The sequence below is a fragment of the Rhinatrema bivittatum genome, chromosome 6 (genome assembly GCF_901001135.1).
Source record: "Rhinatrema bivittatum chromosome 6, aRhiBiv1.1, whole genome shotgun sequence".
Classification (NCBI taxonomy): Eukaryota; Metazoa; Chordata; class Amphibia; order Gymnophiona; family Rhinatrematidae; genus Rhinatrema; species Rhinatrema bivittatum.
Window position 1 is genome coordinate 286,833,027 of NC_042620.1, and position 23,868 is coordinate 286,856,894.

At 46.5% G+C, this 23,868-nt stretch overlaps 1 protein-coding gene across 6 annotated transcripts in view; it reads left to right on the plus strand.

The window, feature by feature from the left end:
* The window catches only part of LOC115094347 (TRPM8 channel-associated factor homolog), a 267,622-nt gene that overhangs the window by 116,902 nt on the left and 126,852 nt on the right, over positions 1-23,868 (plus strand). For all 6 annotated transcript variants that reach the window (XR_003857531.1, XR_003857532.1, XM_029607299.1 and 3 more), the window contains one exon: positions 20,117-20,356. Coding sequence is in view for 4 of the 6 variants with exons in the window: in XM_029607299.1 (XP_029463159.1) it covers positions 20,117-20,356 (240 nt within the window). In the remaining 2 variants the exon portion in view is untranslated. The remainder of the gene's footprint in view (positions 1-20,116; positions 20,357-23,868) is intronic.

A 23,868-nucleotide genomic window follows, 5' to 3' on the forward strand; every position in this document is an offset into this window, starting at 1 on the left:
CTGGGGGGGGGGAGGGAAATCTGATCGTCATGTTTTTCTTTTTTTAAAAATCGTAAAAAATCATAAATCGGGGGAGGGCGGGAAAACCGGCACACCAAAACAATCCTAAAACCCAGCCCGACCCTTTAAAACAAATCCCTCACCCTCCCTCACCCCCCCCCAAAATGTTTTAAATTACCTGGGGTCCAGTGGGGGGGTCCAGGCGCGATCTCCCATGATCTCCCGCTCTTGGGCCAAGGCTGCGTTAATAGAAATGGCGCCGGTGGCCCTTTGCCCTTACCATATGACAGGGCAAAGGTAGTGCCGGCGCCATTTTGGTTCCTGTCACCCGACGTCACGAGTGTAGGAGATCGCTCCCGGACCCCCGCTGGACCCCATACGGGTCGTATGACATAGTGAGGGCAAAGGTAGCGCCGGCGCCATTTTGAATATTGGCAATACGGCGCGATTGCAGGAGGTTGCTCCTGGACCCCCGCTGGACATTTGGCAAGTCTTGTGGGGGTCATGAGGCCCCCCCAAGCTGGCCAAAAGTCCCTGGGGGTCCAGTGGGGGTCCGGGAGCGATCTCCTGCACTCGTGATGACGGGTGACAGGAACCAAAATGGCGCCGGTGCTACCTTTGCCCTGTCATATGGTAAGGGCAAAGGGCCACGGCGCCATTTCTATTAACGCAGCCGTGGCCCGAGAGCGGGAGATCGTAGGAGATCATGCCGGAACCCCCCCCCACTGGACCCCAGGTAATTTAAAACATTTTGGGGGGGTTCGGGAGGGTGGGGGATTTGTTTAAAGGTCGGGGTGGGTTTTCCCGCCCTCCCCCCGATTTACGATTTTTTGACGATAAATCGTGGGAATTGTTATTGTATCGCAGCTCTAATGATTTTGACGATTTAAAATATATCTGACGATTGTTTTTAAATCGTCAAAAAACGATTCACATCCCTAATGTATTCCATTGTGCTGCTGCTCATATGCTCACACAGTGAGTGCTCTAGTATAGCACTGCTGAAGCATTATGTAAAATGTTTGGTGGTTAAATAAACCAACAGCAGAAAAGAGCCTGAACCCCGACTCAAAATATCTCAATCAAAAGAAATCAGGTTCCACAAGTATATCAAAAATAAGCATTTGAAACAGTTCTGAAAGATTTTCAGTCTGGCATGGCCTCTTTTATGGACGAACTAAAGAAGATTAAATATAAGTTTGTCCATGATGACAATGATTACAAATGTCGATCAATTTATCCTTGGATGCAGGTGGGACATAGGCATCCCTTTAAGAAAACAACTTTTGAATCATCCTCCTTGTCATCTGACTCTTCCAGTGATGAATGGTACATACATTAACACGCAATTTGTCTTTTTTAGGCAATTGGAAGGGAGCGGAGGCTGCACTTTTGGATTTGCAGCAGGATTAGTCTATAGTAGTTAAAGTGGCTGACAAGGGAGGAGCTGTAATGGTAGTGGATGTGAATGCCTATAAGATAGAAGTACATCGTCAGCTGGAAGATCAATCTTTTTACATGGTTTTGCATGAAGACCCCAATTGTGGTCTTAAAGGAACTCATTGATATCTTGTTGGAGTCAACTCTAGCAAAATCATGGATTACTTCCAAAGAGTATCATTTTCTTAAGATTGGTCATCCTAAGATCCCAGCCTTATACGTCCTCCTCCTGGGAGGCCAATCGTTTCTGCACGAGGTTCTTTATTGGAACCTTATCAGTTTTTACCGACATTTTTCTCCATCCATTTGTGCCTAAATTGCCTTCCTATGTAAGAGGACTCCACGGATATTATCATCACTTTAGTCAATTATGGTGGCCCTTGTGAATCTATTTGTTTAGATACTACTGATGTATTATCATTGTATACTAACATTCCACAACAAGAAGGTTTATTGGTGATTCAGCAAATTTTGGCAACTTGATCTCCACACTCAAGAGTACCTTCATCATTTATTTTCGATCTAGCAGCACTGGCTCTCTTTGAACTTTTTTTGTGTTTAATGGTACTTTATATACACAGGTTAAAGGGGTGGCAATGGGGGCCTCAATGGCTCCTGATGTTGCCATTCTTTATGTTAGCCATTTTTGAGAGTCAATGGCTAGATGTTTGCCCTTTTTGTTCTGAGATTGCTTTAAGGGGTAGGTAGGTTGATGACATTTTTGTGTTATGGAAAATGTCTGAGAGTTCATTTAATGAATTTATTGTTTGGTTTAAACCAGTGTAACATCAAATTTGCAGATTTCTTATATTTTAGTAAAGGTTGTGTTTCTTATGTAGATATACTGATTTCAACTGAAGATGGTAAGTTTCAATTTATGATGTTTAGAAAACCAACTGAGTATAGGTAGCCTGCCAACTATAGAATCTCCATGATAAATCTGCCTGTAAGCCAGTTTTTTAGGCTTAGGAGGCTTGCTCAATCATGTTCTGATTATAAAGTAAAAAGTGACTCTTTGAAAACTTGTTTCCGTGTATGGGGATATCCTCTGTTGGTGATCCGTTGGGCCTACAAAAAAGCAAGGGGAATGGAACAGCTCCCCTATAAGGAAATACTAAAGAGGTTAGGACTTTTCAGCTTGGAGAAGAGATGGCTGAGGGGGAATATGATAGAGGTGTTTAAAATCATGAGAGGTCTAGAACGGGTAGATATGAATCGGTTTATTTACTCTTTCGGATAATAGAAAGACTAGGGGGCACTCCATGAAGTTAGCATGTGGCACATTTAAAACTAATCGGAGAAAGTTCTTTTTCACTCAACGCACAAACTCTGGATTTGTTTGCCAGAGGATGTGGTTAGTGCGGTTAGTATTGCTGTGTTAGTATTGCTGTGTTAGTATTGCTGTGTTAGTATTGCTGTGTTAGTATTGCTGTGTTCTTGGAGAAGTCCATTACCTGCTATTAATTAAGTTGACTTAGAAAATAGCCACTGGTATTACTAGCAACGGTAACATGGAATAGACTTAGTTTTGGGTACTTGCCAGGTTCTTATGGTCTAGATTGGCCACTGTTGGAAACAGGATGCTGGGCTTGAGGACCCTTGGTCTGACCCAGTATGGCATGTTCTTATATTCTTAAGAAGGATCAATCGGGATTTTTTTTATTACAGCTCCATCATGTTGAGACCAGTAATCGCATTACCTGTTGTGTTGCCTTAATCTCCTACAATATATAGGATTCAGCACAGTATTAGGAAACACTGGCATGTTTTGCAAGTGCACTCTATGTTTTGTGATCTTTCAATTTTTGCCTTTAAGCATGGCTGTAATATTCAGGACATGATTGTGCATTCTGAGTATTGTGAAGGATAGGACTGGTTAGATTTTCCTGCTGAGAGTCATGGACATAATCTGTGTGGTAAGTGTTCAGTTTGCCCACAGCCTTTTGATGGTGAATTTTTACCCTTCAAAAGCCTAGCTAGTCATCATTAATGGCTGGTTCTTGTAAATCAATTTGTGTTCTTTATATTATGTGGTGTGCACTTGTAATTACTTTATATATGTAAAAGAAAAAGACCAATTGAAGATCAGGATGATAGAACATTAGAGTGCTAGTGCACGGAAAAAGGGTTGAAGCCCCTTTAGTCACTCATTGTTTGTCTGCACATCACTCTTTTTCATATTTTAGATTCACAGTATTAGATAAAGTGATGGTACATTTAAGGGGTGAGGACCATGATGCAGAACTAGTTAGAAGAGAATAATGTTGGATATATATCACCTGAAACTCTGTACAACCTTATGGCTTAAATAAAGAAATAGAATAAGCTAGTTGCTGATATGTTAGTGAATAATGGTTCGTTTTGATGCCATTAGTACCATCTGGGGATATGACATGGTAGTGATTTGTGATTGGTTCCTGTGTGAAGAGTTGGGCTAAATATTATTTAAATAAGGGGTTGCGTTTTGTGAAGCTAACCACCATTTTTTAATACCTGACATAGTGTAGATCTATGAGATGAGTTGGGATTGTTTTCGGTTGGCATTTGGGTGTCTTCATGATAATAAGTAGTAGGTTCACTCAATATTAGATTTATCACATATTTGTTTATCTTTTTTAGGTAATTCGTTTCCCTGAGGCAGGCGTTAAGACACCAAAACATGGGCCCATGTCAGATGGGTGTCATGTCTTGGGCACAGCTTTTTTGAAACTTCTTAGCAAGGCAGCCATTTTTTCAAAGCTAAGTACATAGTGCATTAATATGAGATTTTAAATCTTAATAAAACATCATTTTGAATTAGAAAATTGTTTGGAACCAGCAGATGAATTAAAAGGTTTGGTGCTGTCTTTGGACACCGTTTTGAAGCCCATTACGCACCCATCTTGACATATCTGATGTTGTGTTCGAGTATTACAGAGTTGTTTGAATACTCTATTATAATTTTTAGCTTGTTTTTTATATTTATTTATTTATTTATTTAAGAGTTTTTTATATACCGGGGCACGTTAAAAACATCACCCCGGTTCACAATGTAACGTAACGTAGCAACAGGCTTTACAAATAATTTAGGAAAGATAAGCATAGATAAACACTATTTAGCTTTACTATAAAGATAGAATAGATAAACATTATGGCACTGTTCAAACATGTGATAGGTGGTTTATCAGGTGATTACTTGATAAACTCTTAAGGAAAGTAGAAGAGAAAGAGGTGGATGGAGAGTGGCCGGGTGAGGGGAGGTAAGTTTTTGGGGGTAGAGAAAGAGTAGGTTTCATGTTAACTATTCACAATAGGTTCTTTAACTATTCACAAGGTGATAGGGAAGAGGGCGGGGTATGGAGGGGTAGGAGGAGGGATGGGCTGAGGAGGTGGGAGTAGGAGGAAGGAGCTGTTGAGGTGGGAGGAGGGGATGGGGGTGGGAGGAGGGGTATGAGGTGTATGATGAGGGGGGGGGGGGGGGTCATGGTTGTATGCTTTTGGAACCTGATTTCTTTTAATTGAGACTTTTTTTTGCTTGTTGCAGCCCTTCCCCAGTCTGCAGTAGCCCCCTCTCTTTCCTATTCCCACCCCTTCTTGGCATCTCCACTCTCTAGGACACTCACTGGTTCCACAGCAGATGCCCACTGAAAGATAAGCCTAGCCACCTCAGACAGAAGGTTCCCTATTCCAGAAAGAGAGGCTCAGAAGTAATCCATGCAGTTCCTCAGGGATTTAAAAAAAGAAAAACATTAAGCCCTGGCCAAGACTGGCCAGACTGCGGAGAACCACTGACCCAAAGCAGCTTAGCTCCAGATGGCATCCTGCTTTCCCATATAGAGCCAGTGCAGCCAGGCTGGTGCAAGGGTATTAGGTGCCTTAGATGAGCCTTATAGCCTTGCATCTCTCTCTGGTCCATCCCTCCTCACACACAATTAAAATTATGTATTTATAATAAATTTTACCTGAAAATGGAAATTCAGGGTACAGTCTTCTGAGGTAAAAATATAATTTACAAGATGTATATTATTATTTACATGTACTGCTGTGGTACCAACCAGAAAACCCTGCAAAAAAGACACTTGGAACCCATATGGTATTAGCATTATTGTTATGGGTTTGGATTTGACCATCAGAAAGTCTTGTGTAAACTAAATTATAATATATTAAAAAATCCCATGCCCATAACAGCACTAATTGCCAGCACTCAAACAGCAACAACCTTACTGTCACGATCAGGCCCATCCGCTCAGCATGCTGTGAGGCTTTGCTGGGCTTCAGGCCTCCGGCTTTGCTCCTATGCCACGTCCCGTCCACTTGCACAGCTCATATGCAACAGGCGCTGCTATGGACTCCTCACAGCCTCTAGTCAGAGTGCCAGGCCCAGTCCTGGGCACTCCCAAACAGTACACAGGAAAAAGGATCTTAATCAATAAAGAGTTTAATGTGGTGCTGTAGCTCGCTGCTGCAGCCTTATACTAAGGCGTGGTTGTCCTTATCAAGCCCAGGTAAACAGCATTTAAAACCACAATTCCCTTCCAGCCTCTCTCATACCTCCATACAGCAATACAGGATTTACCATCCCCCAACCTCCTGGTTATTCCACCTCCAATAGAGGAACAGCTGGAGCTTTCCTCTCCCCAGCTTACCTCCATCTCCTCCTCCTCAGACTCTGAGGAGCCGGGCTTTTGTGGCCAGCTTCACCACGGTGGCACGCCCTCTTCCTCAACGTCCATGGACTCTGCTGAGTCATAGGGGATCAGTCCCAATTTCCTCCACCTGTTCCTGCTCAGGCTCCAGCCAGGGGTCAGGTGTTGGTTCAGGGAACCTGGGAAGTGTAGTCTTTGCTACCTTCCTCAGCGCCCTCCGGTGGCTAAGTTTGGTACCACTAGCTTCTGCTTTGGCTGTGTCTCGGCTGTTTCTGCCCCGGGCCAGGCATCACACCCCCCCCCCCCCTTTTTAAAACCCTGGAACTCCGCACCCGAGTTCCAGTCTTCTCCCCCAACCGGGAAGAAATAAGCAATTAACATGATCCTTACCGGCCCTGTGCCTAACCTCAAATCGATAGGTTGGAGGTTAAGATACCACCTGGTTAATCGGGCATTGGACTCTTTCATGACGTGCAAACCATTTTAAGGGTGCATGGTCTGTCACTAACACAAAAGGGGCGCCCCGCCAGGTAATATTTTTAGTGTTTCAATAGCCCACTTTAACGGCTAGACATTCTCTCTCCATGTGGCATATTTTTCCTCAGGGGGTGAAGTCTCCTGCTAAGGTTACAAGACTGGGTGTTCCTCCCCTTTGTCTACTTGGGAGAGAAACTGCCCCCAACCCACACCCTGAGGCATCCGTCTGTAACAGAAATGGTAGCGTGAAGTCAACCGCCTTCAACACGGGATCTCGGCACAAGGCCCGCTTAAGTCCCTCACCCTCTCTACCTCCAGTGGGCCCCACCCGCAAACTTGTTTTGGGGTCCCTTTCCTTAACATTATTCATTAAAGGGTGGCCAGATCTGCAAAGTGTGGTATGAACCGTCGATACATCCAATTAGCCCCAAAAAAAGGCTCGGTAGCTGCTTCGGGTCTCGGGCAGCGGGGTAATCCCTTAATGCACTCCACCTTATCCAGCAATGGTTTCACCACCCCTCGCCCCACCAGAATGTCCTAGGTATTTAACCTCCCGTTGGGCAATCCTACATTTAGCCGGGTTGGCAGTCAACCCCGCCAATCCCTAAGCGACTGAAGTACCGCTCTAACCCTTTTTTTTAGATGTGATTCCCACTCAGTGGAGTATATAATGACGTCGTCCATATAGGCCGCTGTATACGCTATATGGGGGCGTAACAACCAGTTTAGGAGGCGCTGACAAGAAGCCCGCAGCTCCTTGCAGTCCCAAACGGCATACGCACAAACTGAAACAGCCCCGCTGGGGTGGCAAACGCTGTTTTCCCTCTCGAGAGGACTTGGCCAAGGGAATCTGCCAATATCCCTTGGTCAGGTCCAGGGGTGGTTTAATACTGAGCCCGTCCCAGCCTCTCTACTAGTTCGTCGATCCGTGGCATGGGGTTAGGCATCAAAAGTGGAGATAGCATTAACCAACCGGAAATCTATACAGAAACGTAAAGTTCCATCTGGCTTAGGCACCAGGACAATGGGGCTACACCAGGCGCTACTGGACTCTTTGATGACCCCCCAGTTTGCAACATCTCCTCAACCTGCCTCCTAACCTCATCCTGCATGGCTTTCAGGGAGGCGATAGGGGCCTCTTCCTAACCACCTGTCCTGGCTGGTGTTACTATCTCATGGGTAATTAGCGTGGTTTCGCCCTGGCAACGGGGAGAGACACGTCTTTGGCCTGTTTAACTATCTTCTGTATTTGGGCTCTTTGCCTGGGAGTTAGCTCCTCTCCTATCTGGACCATCGTTTATTTTACTAATTTCCCCTACTTGTGGACCTAAATCCACCTCTTCCATCTGATATCGTATCCGCAGCCATACTTTGCCCTCTCTACCCAGGGGTTTCAGCAAATTGAACGTGGTTACACCTGGGGTCGCTTAAGTCCTACCTTGACTTGATAATTTAGGGGCCCCCCAGGCGCCTTAAAATTGTCCCTGGGCCCTTCCACTTGGCCAAAAGTTTGTTAGGGGACGTAGGCACCAATATTAAGACCTGATCTCCCTCTTGAAATTCCCGGTCCCTAGCCCCCGGTCGTAGTAGGTCTTCTGCTGCTTTCTTGAGCCTGCTCGAGATTTTCCTGGCCAAACCCAGGGCGTCTCAGCATGCTGCCTAATACCCCCAATGTAACTTATGATGTCCTGAGGTTCCGCCTCAGCCCCGTCCACTGCTCGTGTATGACATCCAGCAGACCCCGGGGTTGTCTCCCAAAAATAAGTTCAAAAGGTGAAACCCTGTGGAAGCTTGGGGCACCTCCCGGGGCAAACAACAAGAATGGGATGAGGCGATCCCAATTACTAGCATCTTTTTCTAGACAACTGCGCATCATGGACTTCAGGGTTTGATTATAGCGCTCCACTAACCCATCAGTCTGGGGGTGGTACGCTGAGGTTCGTATATGTTTAATGCCGAACTGGGCCCATAGGCCTGCTAATTCCCGGGACATAAAATTGGTACCCCTGTCTGTCAGTAGTTCACGTGGAAAGCCGAACTGGCAAAATATCCTTATCAACTCCGGGGCTACCACCCTTGCCCCGTAGACCTCAAAGGGACGGCCCACGGAAATCTGGTCGCGTAGTCTAATACCACGAGAATATACTGATGACCCGTTTACTTTTTTCTATCGGTCCAATGATGTCTACCACCGCTACCCGATCCATTGGTTCATGTACTACCGGCACGGGTACCAGGGGTGCCTTAGGGGGGGCCCTTGGGGCGACCAACTGACAGTTGGGGCACGATGCAAAACTTCTTAACTGTGCTGTAAATACCTGGCCAGAAGAATCGCCGCTTGACACGGGCTAAGGTGCTATGCAGGCCTAAGTGCCCGGCCAGGGGATGGTCATGCGCCAGTGACATGACTTCGGGTTGAAACCGTAGGGGCACTAACAGTTGTTTATGCGGTCCCTGTCCCTGCAGTCCTTCCTCCACCCTGTAAAGTAATCCCTTCTGGACCATAAAGTAGGGGTATATCATAGCCTCTTTATTAGCAGCTGTTGTATAGATACTTTAGCCTTTTCCCAGGCCACCTTCAAGGCTGGGTCCTTAACCTGCTCCTCTCTAAATCTGGGAACTGGCTAGCAGGGTGCCTATCATTTCTTTAGTGGACCCCTCGTCCTCACCTTCCTCTGGGCCAGTCTGTCCCTCTTCTCCCTCTTTCTCTCCGCTCGGGGAGTTTCCACCACCTCCCCCTCCTCAAAGGGAAAAATCTCTCCTAGAGGGGGTTCATGCTCACGTACCTCTTGTGTCTGGGCTTGGGCTCGTGGTTATCAAAGTTTGCCTGCCCGCCAACACCTCCGCGAGTGCCTCCACTCTCTCCCCAAAATGAGGGGCACCGGCAATCCTTCTACTATGGCTACTCTACGATGTCCTCATGGGTTCTCCAACGCACCAGTACCTCATACCGGGTACCTAACGGCCGTACCATGTACACACGTATCACCACCTCCCCTTTTTGGGCTTGGGGCATCTTGAGTCCCAAAGCCACAGCCATTTCTTGGAGAGCGCCTGATTAGTGCCTGTCTATTAAGGCCTGCACTGGCTGTTAACCGTGAAAGTAATTCGGGTCCTGGATACTGCTTCCTCCCTTCGCTCCGGTGGATGGGCATAGCGGCGCTAAGCGTGGACACTCCCTTTTGAAGTGCCCCCCCCCACCACAATGGAAACATCGCCCTGGGGCCGGCTTACCCCCGCCTCCCGTCCTGGGCCTGTCTCTTCCTGCGGTCCACCCCTTCCACCGGCACCTGTAGGGACCTCTCTGATTCCTTGCAACCCCTTGACTACCTTCCTTACTCAGACCTGGTCCTTTAGACCCTTTCTCTTTGTTGGAGGATGCGCACCTCCCATAGCGCTTCTGCCTCCAAGTATCTCTCTGTATTCACTATCGCCCTCTCGAGCCCACTTGCTCCTTGGCGAATCACCCAGCTCCTCATTGGAGGTGGTAGTGCTCTTATACTGTTCTAGCACTATCAGCTCCATGAGCTTAGTCACCGTTTTCCCTTCGGGTTCTAGCCATCTATATGCGAGGTCCTTCAAATGCTGGGCCAGGGCCCGAGGTCTGTCTTTCGGCTGTAACCAGGTTTCCCTGAATTGGCGCCGATACCAATCCTGGGTTATACCCAGTCGGTCCAAGATGGCTGTCTTCAGCAAGGCATAGTTCATGGCCTGCTCCGGGGCCAAAGCCCTATAGGCGGCTTGGGCCTCGCCGTTAAACAAGGGGCCAACCGGGCAGACCATTGTTCTCTGGGCCAACCAGCCACACTAGCCACCCGTTCAAACGTGACCAGGAAGGCCTCAGGGTCATCCCCTGGACCCATCTTCTCTAGGTGGATACCGTGCATGAGGTCCATCCGGCCTACTCCGCCAGTCCCAGTCATCGGGTGTGGGGTACCTGCTGTTCCAGTAGCCTGCTGGGCGGCCCAGAGCTGGTGACCTTGCGCTGCTCCTCCAACATCTGGATCAACGGGAGCTGTTGTTGCTGGTGATCCATCATGCGCTGAATCATGTGCTGCATGGCCTCTTGCTGCTGCTGCATCTGGGTTGCCATCCATTTTAGCACTTCCTCGGACGCCATGCCTGGAAACAACACGAAAAAAACCAAGTGTGGCCGTACAACACCAGCCCCCTTCGGCTCCGCAGAGTCGTACTTCTCCTCGGTCCCACCCCTTAGCTCTGGATGCTTACCAGAAACTAAAGAGGCAAGACTTTTTTTTTTTTTCCTCTTTTTTTTTTTTTTCTGTTTTCTCCCTGGCTTCAGTGAGCAATCCTGCCCCGACGCCCTCCTTCACCTTTACCTTCACTAGGTCAGTAAAGCACAGGTAGTTGACCGCTGGTCCGCCCTCCAGTCAGCGAGTTTCAAGGATCCCACTGCTGCCACCATTTGTCACGATCAGGCCCTCCGCTCAGCATGCTGTGGGCTTTGCTGGGCTTCAGGCCTCTGGCTTTGCTCCTATGCACGTCCGTCCCTTGCACAGCTCATGCACAGCGCTGCTATGGACTCCTCACAGCCTCTAGTCAGAGTGCCAGGCCCAGTCCTGGCACTCCCAACAGTACACAGAAAAAGGATCTTAATCAATAAGAGTTTAATGTGGTGCTGTAGCTCGCTGGCTGCAGCCTTATACTAAGCGTGGTTGTCCTTACAAGCCCAGGGTAACAGCATTTAAAACACAATTCCCTTCCGCCTTCTCATACATCCTCCAACAGCAATACAGGATTTACCATCCCCCAACCTCCTGGTTATTCCACCTCCATAGAGGAACAGCTGGAGCTTTCCTCTCCCCAGCTTACCTCCATCTCCTCCTCCTCAGACTCTGAGGAGCCGGGCTTTTGTGGCCAGCTCCACCAGGTGGCACGCCCTCTTCCTCAACGTCCATGGACTGCTGAGTCATAGGGATCAGTCCCAATTTCCTCCACCTGTTCCTGCTCAGGCTCCAGCCAGGGGTCAGGTGTTGGTTCAGGGAACCTGGGAAGTGTAGTCTTTGCTACCTTCCTCAGCGCCCTCCGGTGGCTAAGTTTGGTACCACTAGCTTCTGCTTGGCTGTGTCTCGGCTGTTTCTGCCCCGGGCCAGGTCGTACTGCATCACACTTACAAACGGTATGAAAAATCAACATTGCAAATATTACACCAGACTGTAAAACACAAATATACATCCTATTAGGAAAACAAAACAAGACATCCCTACACAGAAACTACACGCCAGCAGAATTACTCACCTTGTCATTGTCTATCTTGATGACATCCTCATTTTTTCTAAGACTTTGACTCTCACCACCGGGATGTACATCTAGTCCTCCAGAAACTGCGAGGAGACAAGTTATACGTAAAGCTAGAAAAGTGTCTTTTCGAAAAGGAAAGACTTCCCTTCCTCGGATACATCATGTCCAGCAAGGGATTCTGCATGGACCCAGATAAGATCAAAAGTATCCAAGACTGACCACAACCCACAGGCCTACAGGCCATGCAAAGATTCTTAGGCTTTGCCAACTATTCTCGGCACTTCATTTCCAACTACTCTTATGGTTCTCACCCACAAGGGAGCAGAAACAAGGTATAGAGTCCGGAGGCCATCATCACCTTCCAAGAATTGAAAGACACCTCTCTACAAAAACCTTGTCTCCATCATCCTGATCCCAGTCAACTCTTCACTGTCGAAGTAGACTCATCCATTTTGGGTGTAGGGGCAGTCTTGTCAACATTCAGTTAAAGACATTCTCCATCCATGCTACTTCATTTCAAGAAAATTCTCTCCTGTGGAGCGCAATTATGGGATTTTCGACAGAGAACTTCTGGCCATTAAGCTTGCACTTGAGGAGTGGTGTCACTGGCTCGAAGGAGCTCATTATCGCAGTAATATTTACACTGATCATAAAAACTTGGAACATCTCCACCAGACCCACTGATCTCTATTTTTTGCACATTTTGACTCTGAGTTAAGATACCAACTAGCCATTAAGAACGTTCAAGCTGATGTCCTATCCCAGTCCTTCCTGACAGAAGATACTCCAGAACCTCCCAGACATATTACTGACCCCACCCAGATTCTTCTGGCCACCACCATGATCGTCCCACCAGAGAAGACAGTTGTTCCATGCAAACTCCAAGAAAAATTGTTGAAATGGTCCCACGACTCCCATGTTGCAGACACCTGTACTCTCACGATGCTCTAGCAATACTATTGGTGGCCCCAGATGCAAAAAAATGTCCGGGCCTATGTGGACTCCTATCCCACCTGTGCACATTAGAAACCTTTGATGGGAAAACCCTGGGGGTTAATACAGCCGTTGTCATCCCCCAGGGAACCCTGGACCCATTTGTTCACTGACTTTGTGATGGACCTCCCTCTCTCAAATGGCTGCACAATCATTTGGGTCGTAGTTGACTATTTCTCAAAAATGGCTCATTTCATTCTGCTTCCAGGGTTTCCCATGGCCTGGGAGCTGGCCTGACTATTCATATACCACAACATCCACCTGCAATGCCTGACCAAATACATTGTTTCCGACCAAGGGGCTCAGTTTACGGCCAAATACTGGTGCTCCCTTTGTAAAAATTCCAACATTTCTTTGGATTATACTATGGCGCAGGTGGCCAATTCAAACAGACCAATTACACTCTGAAAAGCTTCCTCAGAGCCTATGCAAATGACCGGCAAGATAACTGGACCTCTCTCCTCTCATGGGCAGAGTTCTCCCACAACTCCCACATCAGCTCTGCTACGGGCTCATTGCCCTTCTAGATCGTGTATGGGAGACAACCATCAACTCCATTGCCTATTCCATTGATCATCCCCTCACCTGTGGCCCAACTGACAGCCCAGGAGCTTCCAGGATTCTGGGTGCACACCAAGAACATAAGAACATAAGAAATTGCCATGCTGGGTCAAACCAAAGGTTCATCAAGCCCAGCATCCTGTTTCCAACGGAGGCCAAACCAGGCCACAAGAACCTGGCAAGTAGCTGAGAGGGCCAAGAAAACTAAAGAGGCTCACCGTAAACCAGTTCCACAATTTAAGCATGGGGTTAAGGTCTGGCTCAGCACCCGGCACATTCGGATCTGGATGCCCACCATGTGGCTTGCTCTCAGATACATAGGATCATTCCCAATCCTACGCCAGCTTGGGCGAGTAACCTACAAGCTATGGTTGCCCTCCACTCTCTATGTTCACAATGTTATTCATGTTTCACTATTAAAGCCTCTAGTCCTCTTTTGGCCTTCAAGAAAACCACCCGAGCCTCAAGACATGTCATCTGTAGATAATGTTATCTATGAGGTGAAAGAGAGTATGGACATTAGACAGTGAGGCAAGAGATGGGGTACCTTATGTCCTGGAGAGGATACGGTTCAGAGGAAAACACCTGGGAGCCTGCCTCCATTATTTTAGATAAGAACCTTCTGAAGAAGTTTCACATCTTGCACCCAAGAAGCCTAGACCCTCAGGGAGGGGGTTTAGAGGAGGGGGTACTGTTGCAGTTGGCAGCTTGCGGGTTCCTCCTGCAAGCCGTCTCACTCACCTTCAACCCCCACCAGACTCCAACATCGATGGATGCTAGCGGACACCCAAACGGTAGATGCAGCTGACAACGATGTCCTGCGTAGGCCTCTCCTCCCCCTGCTAATCCTAACCATGGTTCTCTAATGTGGCAGCAGGCTGTATCACGGCACAACAGCATGCCACCGACATGGCCTTGCTTCTTTAGGGTGTGTGTGTGCCAAACTTATCAAGTTTAAAGGGCCAACGGCGGGAATTATAGAAAGGCACCCTTTGATGACATCATCATCCCCTCACTATAAAAGGCTGCCTGGAATGCCTCTCAAGTACCTCAGCAGTAGGTCATCTCAGTTGAGAAGTGCATTATCTCTGCATTCCTATTCCTGATTCCTGGTTCCTGCTGTGTGTTTCTGAGTTCCTATGTCTCATTCCAGGTTCTGGTTCTGTTGGCAGTCTGGTTCGTCTTGTCTTTGTGGTCAGTCTTCCCTCATCTGACTTCAGCGTCCCCTCCTGCTCCTGTGCTCCTTCATCCTCCTCTTTGTTCCTTGTCTCCTTGGTTTGGACTTCTGACTTTGACCTCAGATTGGACTTCTGGCATGACTCTCGGATTGGACCTTGACGCTGCTTGATCTCTGCCTGCCACTGTCCACTGTCTTCTCTCCATATCTGATTGAACTCAGCCTGCCTCGACCACTGCCTGAACCATAACACTGACTGAACTCTGCCTGTCCCCGACCACAGCCTGAACCCAACCTTGCCTTGACTGCTGCCTGCCCTGACCACTGCTTGTCCTGACATAGGTTTTCTCTTCATGTTGGCCTGCAACATTCTCTAGGTGACGGATCTTCACCTCCAGAGAGGCCCACTCCTAAGTCCATCTGGCCCCAGCTCCTGAGGGCTCAACCTAAGGGGAACAAGGGCTGGTATTGGTGAAGTTCCTTTTGGGCCTCTGTCCTAGTCAGCTCCACCTGCCGACAGTGGGACCTGCAGGGCTTCTCCCTGCAGGTTGCATCTATTCTACCTCGGCCTAAGGGTCCACACTTGCAGCAATGTCAGTTTATAGAGCAATTTGATTGGATGAATGACCCATGGTGCTTTATAACTCTTTAAATGTTCAATGCTATTGCATAACCTTGTTATGCAATTATAGTAGTTCCATTTCACTTACATAACTCATCAATCACTGTTCAGCAGCATCAGAGACTATATATGGCTGAATATATTTAAAAATTAATATATTATAAGTATATAATTTAAATCTACCAATATTGCATTGCTTAGAAAATTTTGAATTCAAGAAAGAAATTAAATCAGAAATTATAATATAGTAAATAATATATCAAAATTAAAAAAAAATACTCCATTTGATAGAAATATTCAAATTGAAAGTGTACCAGACACAAAAGAAAAAAAAAAGGCAACTCACACAAGCCCTCATCATAATCTAAAAAAAAAAAAAGAAGAAAAGAAGAGATGCTATCTTTCCTCAGTCAAAACAAAGATACAAGTCCAGTAAGCTGGAAAGTAGCAAACATCCAGATAAGCTTACCTGGATAATTTTAACAGAATATTCAGTGGGACAATACTCCTGCTTACTATGCTTGGCTAAAGTTATTTAGGAAAGCTTATCTGGATAATAGATAAATATAGATTTGAATATAGATGGATAAGGTTATGCAGCCAATTTTTATTATTATTTATATTTTATTGAGTTATAACATTTATTTACAAATGCAAGTACATCAAGATATATCAGAAAACTTTAAATAATTCAAATTTCACAAACATAACATTTTTCCTAGCCCACATCTAAGGGTAACAGGAGAGTTTCCTAACTGATGCTTGTCTTTATTATTATTGCAACCCTACTCCTTTAACTTAATGTTACCTACTGCTTAGGAGTCTTGTCTTTCAAGAATCGCTCCAAGTGTGAGGGGTCCATAAAAATAAACTTATTATTCTGATAAGTTACCTGACATTTGCAGGGAAACTTAGGAAATAACTGGCTCCCAGATCGAGAAACCTGTTTTTTTTAATTAAGAAATTGTTTTCCTAAGCGCTTGCGTTGCGCGTGAAACATCTGGGGAATATTTGAATCTTTTGCCCGCAAAAGATAAAGTCCTTTAGTTTGGAAGTACTTTGAAAAAAAATACATCCTTATCTTTTTTTAAGGAAAAATATACCAACAATGTGGCTCTTATATTGACATTGTCCCATTGAGTCCTCTAAAAAAATTAGAGACTCCAGGGCTATTCAATACATCTGTACCCCCTTCTTGGTCTTGGGGAGCAATCTTTTAGTAGGCAGGGTAATACAATTTCGATAACACAGGAATTTTATCTTTTCTCGAAGACAATATCTCAACTACATATTGTTAAATAATTCAATAGCAGACATTAATCTAGTTTTGGGAAAGTTCATAATCTTAAATTGAACGATCTTAACTCGTTCTCCAAAAATTCAACTTGATTATGTAGCATCAAATTATCTTGATAAATGAGGTATTGGTGGCATGCAACACATTTACTTGCGGAGTTAAAAACATGCAGCAGCTTGTTCTACTTTTAAAGGTCCTGCTTTCCCAAGTCCTCAAATTTAGCTCTCACTTGGGAGAGAAAAATCATGCACTTGGGAAACAGATTTAGTCAATTTTTATCTATTTTTGCAGACAAACCTCCAAACATCTAGTAGAGTTACATTCGTTGGTTCAACATTAATCTCTTCACCCTCATTAATTATATCAGGCATTACCATAGGATATGGCACAGAACTATTGCTAACAATTATTCTCTCATCCTCTACTACATTAAACACTTGCCTATTCCCTTGCGCAGTGATCCCAGTCCCTAATTGGTCTTGGGTCATTGACTGAAGGTTTTCAGCAGTGCCAGTTCCACCAATACCCTCCCTCAAAGGTTGTAAGGGGGAGTTGTGCGGACCTGGGACTTAGGGATACCCCTAATTGGGAATTCCCTTCTACGTCGTCCCTTACCATAGACTCACCCATATGTATAATATGGTTGTCCATGGGTCCTACCTTTCTAGACGCTGGAGTTGTTGGTGAGGAAGTACAGGTCTTGGATTTACGTTTCCTTCCTATATCCTCTACAGGGAAGTAACTACCAAGCAAATATATGGAATAATCAAACAAGGAAACAAAAACAAAAAAAAAATAAACCAGGGGGGCGCGCGGCTTTGGCTGCGCGCCGCAGGGCCCGACTTTTATGATGGTCCGGGGGCCTTTTTGATGACGTCACAAACGGGGCGGTCTCTCAGCCGCGCCTCCCTCCTCCCTCGTCGAGGAGTTAGGTTTTTCTTTCTCTCACCGCAATAGCGACTCGACCGGGGTCCAGGCAAACAGTCGGCTCTCCTCCTTTCCCCAGTTGTGCGCCGCAGGGCCCGACTTTTATGATGGTCCGGGGGCCTTTTTGATGACGTCACAAACGGGGCAGTCTCTCAGCCGCGCCTCCCTCCTCCCTCGTCGAGGAGTTAGGTTTTTCTTTCTCTCCAACCGCAATAGCGACTCGACTGGGGTCCAGGCAAACAGTCGGCTCTCCTCCTTTCCCCCATGCAGCCAAATTTAACCAATAGGGTCAAGGTCAATACAAGGTCAGATCAATGCTATTTTAGAAAATGGAATTGACCAGGCACTGAGTAAGGAGGTGTTCCAGGCCTACACTAAAACCCCACCAAGCCTTTTAAAAGGTGGGGAGGATGTCGCTGCCTCCAGGACAACCAGCTTCTTTTTTATGGCTGGGGGTTGGAAGGAGGGGCTTGGGGGCCCACTAGACCCCAGAGAGTTTCTTTATTTTTGGTCTGGGGGGTGAAGGGATGGAGAGGATGGGTGGGTGGGCTTGGAAAGAAGGGGTATATTAGAAACCCTAGGGGCCATTTATTATGAAAAAGAGGAGGGGTTTTGGAAGTTACCATGCATTTTTTAAGGTACATTTTTGGGCTTGTGATGGGCCAGAGCAGCCTAGAAAGGTGATGGGGAGGCTAAGGGTCTCCAAAGACCCCTGGTGGTAATTTGTAACTTTGAGGGTGCTTAGGGCTGATTAACCTGTTAAATTTTCCCATGGGACCATCAGCACCCTATGCTAGTGTCCCAATGCTTCCACAGGAAAATAGCTACACTTCCCTCATATGCGATAAAATAATGTGGCTGAATTTTTTCAAAGTCAGTCATGTTATTTTATTTCCTTAGAATTTGGTATGCATGAGTTGCTTTGCATGAATTTGCATAATTCATACATGCAAATGATATGCAGTGTAGCTCATTGTAATAGGGGCAGGTTTCAAGCTGAAAAATTGCATTATATCCACAATATACAGTGTTTAACATACATTGTAGTCAAAATGTGGCTTAGTAAATCTTCCCAATAGCTATTTAAGACACAAAAAAATCTAACCATCAAGCAGATACAATACCCCATCCCCAAAACTAATTCACTAAAATGTTTGAACCTAGCACTCAATCCCCCAACTTCCGAAATAATTAAACCAGTTTTCACACTATAGCAACTTATAGTCCTTCCCCACCTCATCAGATATGAAAATTAACTAGTTCTAAGCCTCCTGCCTCCCTTTACCCCACATTCTCACTTCAGCCAGAACTCCTACCGTCACCTTCTGACCCACCGCAAACCCCCAGCTGGGAGGTGGTAGACTTTCACCACATTCGCAGATGTGTGCAGTGCTGCTCTGTATGTTGCCAGGGTATGCTACCAACTTTTCGGTCAGTTACAATTCAGAGAGATTTGGACTGTGGCTTTCCTGGTTCTTAACTTGCTGTTCTAATCACTGTTACTCCTCTACGCTTTTGAAAATTGGTGCAACTTGTGTATGTATTTGCCAGCTTTCTTATGCATATTGTTAGAAAAATTACCCTCTTACCAATATGAAGATTAATTTACTCTTTTGCCTGATGGTGGTCTTCCAAAGACAGGTTGAGGCAGCCTTTCTAGCTAGTGTGAAGGAAATTTGTTCTTATACTACTACTCTGAACTTTTCAGAAGCACTTCATTCATCATTTTATAAAAACAGAAAATATTATTCCATTGCTCATTTGACAATAGTCGGATTGTTAATTTAAGTGTCTTGGAAAAGTTCCAACACAGAGTATACAAGCTCTCCCCAGTCATACCCTGCTGAAATTATGCTATGGAAAAATAACCCAAGCATTGACAGAAAATGAATTGTACTATTCTGAGATATGTTTTATTACAGCAAGTTAGCTGCAAAATGTTTAGGATATAAGCACAGTTTAAATGTACAAAAGTGTTTACCAACTAAGGGGGTCAGCAACTCAGCATCATGGTGTAATCATTATTACTATTCTTGTGTTCCTCCCTCCTCCCCTCTCTTTATGACAATTTTCACATACGTATTTCTTTTCCTGTAACCATTGTCATTTAGTTATTTATTCCTCCACCCCTAACCTCTCCTATCTCCTTACCCCCGGTAATCCTCTCCCAGTTTCTCGTCCCTGCTTAAGGTCTAAGTTATCGTTATTACCCCCTTGTTCGATGTAACTCACCCATGTTTGATGTAAACCGGTGTGATATGACTTTGTCATGAACGTCGGTATAGAAAAGAAGTAAATAAATAAATACACTGTCACATGCGAAAAGGGACGTTTCACACGCGAAAGGTCCCTTTTCGCGTGCAATAGCTAGTTCGGGGCGGAGTCAGCCCCGGAAGAGGAGGAGTCAGGGTGGCACCGGGGGCGACGCTGCGGACACATCGCTGGCGGCGAAAGGTAAGATTCCTTATCGCCGCCAGTTTCACGCCGAATAACTACACCTTTTATGGTGTAGTTATTCGGCGCGAAAGCCGGCAGCGATCTCACCACAGAGGTGCGATCGCTGCCGGCTATAACAGGTCCGCGCCCCCCCCCCCGATTCGCCCCCTGCCCCCCCATTACCACCGGATTCTCTAAGGGCTGTGACCTTAGAGAATCCAGGCCTAAGTAAGTAGTAAGAAGACAAATATGTTTTGGGGAAAAACCTGAGCGTTCTCTTTTAATCTCTTCTGACACAGGCAAAACTGACACCGCCCTTTGGCTTTCGACCCTCCGTTTTTTACCTGCTCCCTGGGCTGAACTTGCTTCAGAAAACATTATCCTGACAGTTCCTTCTACTTGTATTCGCAATCTTGAGGATCCTGAGGCCCTAATGTCACTCTGGGCCGAGATCATGGTGTCTTTGTCAGAGCTGGCAATTAAACCAATACCGTATTCCAGGCCAGAAAGGATTGTGTTAGATGTGCAGATAATAGCTGGTAAGTTTCTCCTCTTTCCCCAACCTGTGCCCCAGAACATTATAAATGTTTATTGTGTAAATAATTAACTAAAGTTACAGTTCTAGAGATTTTAGGTTAGGCAAAAGTAATCCATTTATAGAAAATCCAAGAAACATGTAATGCTTATTTGGAAAAGTGTCAAAAGCTGTTAAAAAATCTCATATGATAAAGGAATACTAGAAACAATCTAAAGAAAGCAAAAAACAACTGAGTTGCTGGTGGTTGTCTTGATGAAACCAAAATGTGTCTAAAACTGATGCAGTTGTAATCTAGAGGCTATGGTAATGGTAATATACAAGGAAGGTCTTCTATTAAACTGGTAATCAATAACAATGGAAAAAATACCAAAAAATACAATATTCACATAATTACACCCAATAACCCACAAAATTAAATTATTAAATGTAAAAATGAATGAAAAATGTGCATTCATATGGGATTAAATAGAGCAGAATCAAAGCCTGATCATTTTAATAAATGATTATACACCTTAAAAAATACTTAATTTTTTTGCTATATATTTGCTTTCTTTTATCATTCTTCCAAAATCCAAGTGCTTAGTGTAATATCAAAAACCCAAGTGAATAAAAATTAAACATTTTAAAACCTGCTGAATATAGTAAATTTCAGTCAATATACCACCAGGTGTTCTCAATCAAACAGTCACTTTGTTTCAGTGCTATTATTAAATTTAGCTTCTGCTGAATGGGCTAAATTTCAGTCTGTATAAGACCAGGTATTCTCAGTCAGATGTTCAGCTCATTGCAATATGTTTTAATTTCTTTATTAAACAATAATAAATCTTACAAAAACTATCAAAACTGTTCCGCGTCACGGCCGCATGGGCGCCGCGACCGGGCCTGCTCACCTTGCGCTGCCCTCCACTAGCGCCGGTCTTGCCACTACTGCCAGCTCCCGGTATCCCCGATGCTCACCGTGGCCCTCTCCGGCTTTCTCCACGCCGCAGGCCTCACAGCGGAGCTCCACATCTTCGCGTCTTTGGTCGCCTCGGCCCCGCCCTTAGGCACGCATGCGGGGTTGACGTCACTCTTTTTAAAGGACCCAGCAAGGGAAGCCCTTGGCCGCCGACTGGTGATGTCACATGAACTTCCTATTTAAGGCGAGGCCCTGTCCCCAGGACCTCGCCTTGGCAATCGGGTCGACACCGTGGTGCACTAGTTTGCCTATTCTGTGTTCCAGCGTTTCCTTGTTCCAGCGTCTCCTTGTTCCAGTATCTCTGTGTTCCAGTGTTCCTGCGCCCTGTGTTCCTTCCTGTGTCCTTATTCAGGTAGTACCTTCTCGGACTGATCTCTGGTACTGACCACTGCCTGCCTGACTACTCTCTTCGTCTGCCACCTGGAACTGACCACTGCCTGCCTGACTACTCTCTTCATCTGCTGCCTGCAACTGACCCTTGCTTGCCTTGACTACGCTCAGACTGACCTTGGTATTGACCCCTGCTTTGGCTGACCACTTCTGGATGGATACTCTGGCTTTGACCCTTGCGCTTCACTCGGACACTCTCTTCTAGCCTTCCATGACTACCAGACCGACCTGCTTGGATTCTATCCGTGGCCTTCACCCGACCAGACCCGCAGGTGCTGCCTGTCTCACCTGGAGAGCCTTCCTGAACTGTTATATCCCTGACGTCTCTGGAACTTCCAGTTCGGGTCTGGTCCATCCTCTCTGCATCAGCCGCTCACCCTTGCTCGTGGTGGGCACACCCATCTGCTACTTCTCCGGGAGACCACCTGAGGCCCACCTAAGTCCAGGCAGTCCAGGTACCCAAGGGCTCAATCTGCAGAAACACTGGACTGTTATTGGCAAAGCTCCAGCTCACCTCTGTCTCATCGTGTGCTCCCCCTCCTGGTGGCAGGCACTCTCTGAGTCCGACCAGTGGGCCGTACAAATCCTGCACCAGGCCAAGAGTCCACCTCCAGCACAACAGGTTGCCAAGGCCATAGACTCGGCGGAGTTGCCTGCCTTGCAGGCCATCCCTGGTCTGGTCACTCGTGTTCGAGAACAACAGCGGATCATGGAAGCATTGGCCTCCTGCGTGGAAAAGATGCGTTCTCAACTGGAGGAATCTGCCATGGCCAACCCAGGGGCTCTTGCCCATACCTTGCCCTCACAGGCACCGCTGGCCCTCCCAGATCCACCCCATTTTATTGGGGATCCTTGCCTCTGCCGAGGCTTCATAAACCAATGTTATATGCAGTTCTCACTGCAACCCTCGCTTTTTCCCGATGAGGTGACAAAGATCACCTTAATCCTTTCATGCCTTGAGGGGAAAGCCCTAGCATGGGCTTCCCCGTTCTGAGAGCATTCCGATGCAATTCTTCACCAGCTCCCTCAGTTCATCTCTGTCTTCTGATGCATCGTCGAGGACTCAGGTCGACAGGCGGTCGCTGGCCACCACCTATTCCACCTCCGTCAAGATTCGCACTTGCTCACTGAATATACGATGGAGTTAAGAACTCCAGCAACTGAGTTGGGTTGGCAAGAGGACTGCCTGTGGGCACTCTGCCTCAAGGGACTGTCTCCTGCCCTTAAAGATGAGCTAGCCACCTGCGAGATCCCCATATTTCTGGAAGACCTGATTTCCCTGGTCGGTAGAATAGACTACCGCCTTCGGCAACGGCATCAGGAGATAAGAGGTCTTCGACCTTCTGCTCTACGGCCACCCTGTTCAATGAGTCCCCGGTTGAAGGCTTTACCAGTGGCTCCTCAACCTCCCTCGGAGCCAATGCAGATCAACCGCGGCCGTCTGACTCCAGAGGAACGTCTCAGACGAAGAAAATCTGGTCTCTGCTTGTATTGTGGTGGTGCCGGACATCTCCTCCAGACTTGTCCTGTGTGTCTGGGAAACTCCAAAGCCTGAGCTCGGCGGGGGTCCCGAGCTTGGGCACTACAGTTTCTGGCCCTCAACTGTTGCTGCCTGTCTCCCTCTTTAGGGAGTCACGTTCATTTGCCACCACTGCCCTCATGGATACTGGAGCGAGTGGAAATTTCATTTTAGAAGAGATTGTCAAACTCCTTCAGATACCAGTCCAACCATTGGAGGTCCCACTATGCATCACCTCAATTCAAGGAGAATCTCTCTCTGATTGTATCACTCATCGTACTTTGGCCTTTCGCCTCACTGTTGGGACTATTCATGATGAGGAGATCTCCCCCCTGATCTTGAAATGATCAACACACCCCGTGGTCCTTGGACTTCCTTGTCTCCAGTTACATGAGCCCCACTTCAACTGGCAGTCCTTGCAACTCACCTAGTGGGGTCCTCAATGTCAAACCCACTGTTTACAGCAAGTGTCTCCATCCGTGACAGTCCTAAGCTCTACAACTCTTCCTGGGTTACTTGCTCCATACTTGAAATTTAAAGACGTGTTCTCCAAACAAAACGCCGATATCCTGCTCCACTCCAAGAGTTCAACTGCCCCATAGAACTCCTACCTGGAACCACGCCTCCCAAGGGCAGAACCTATCCT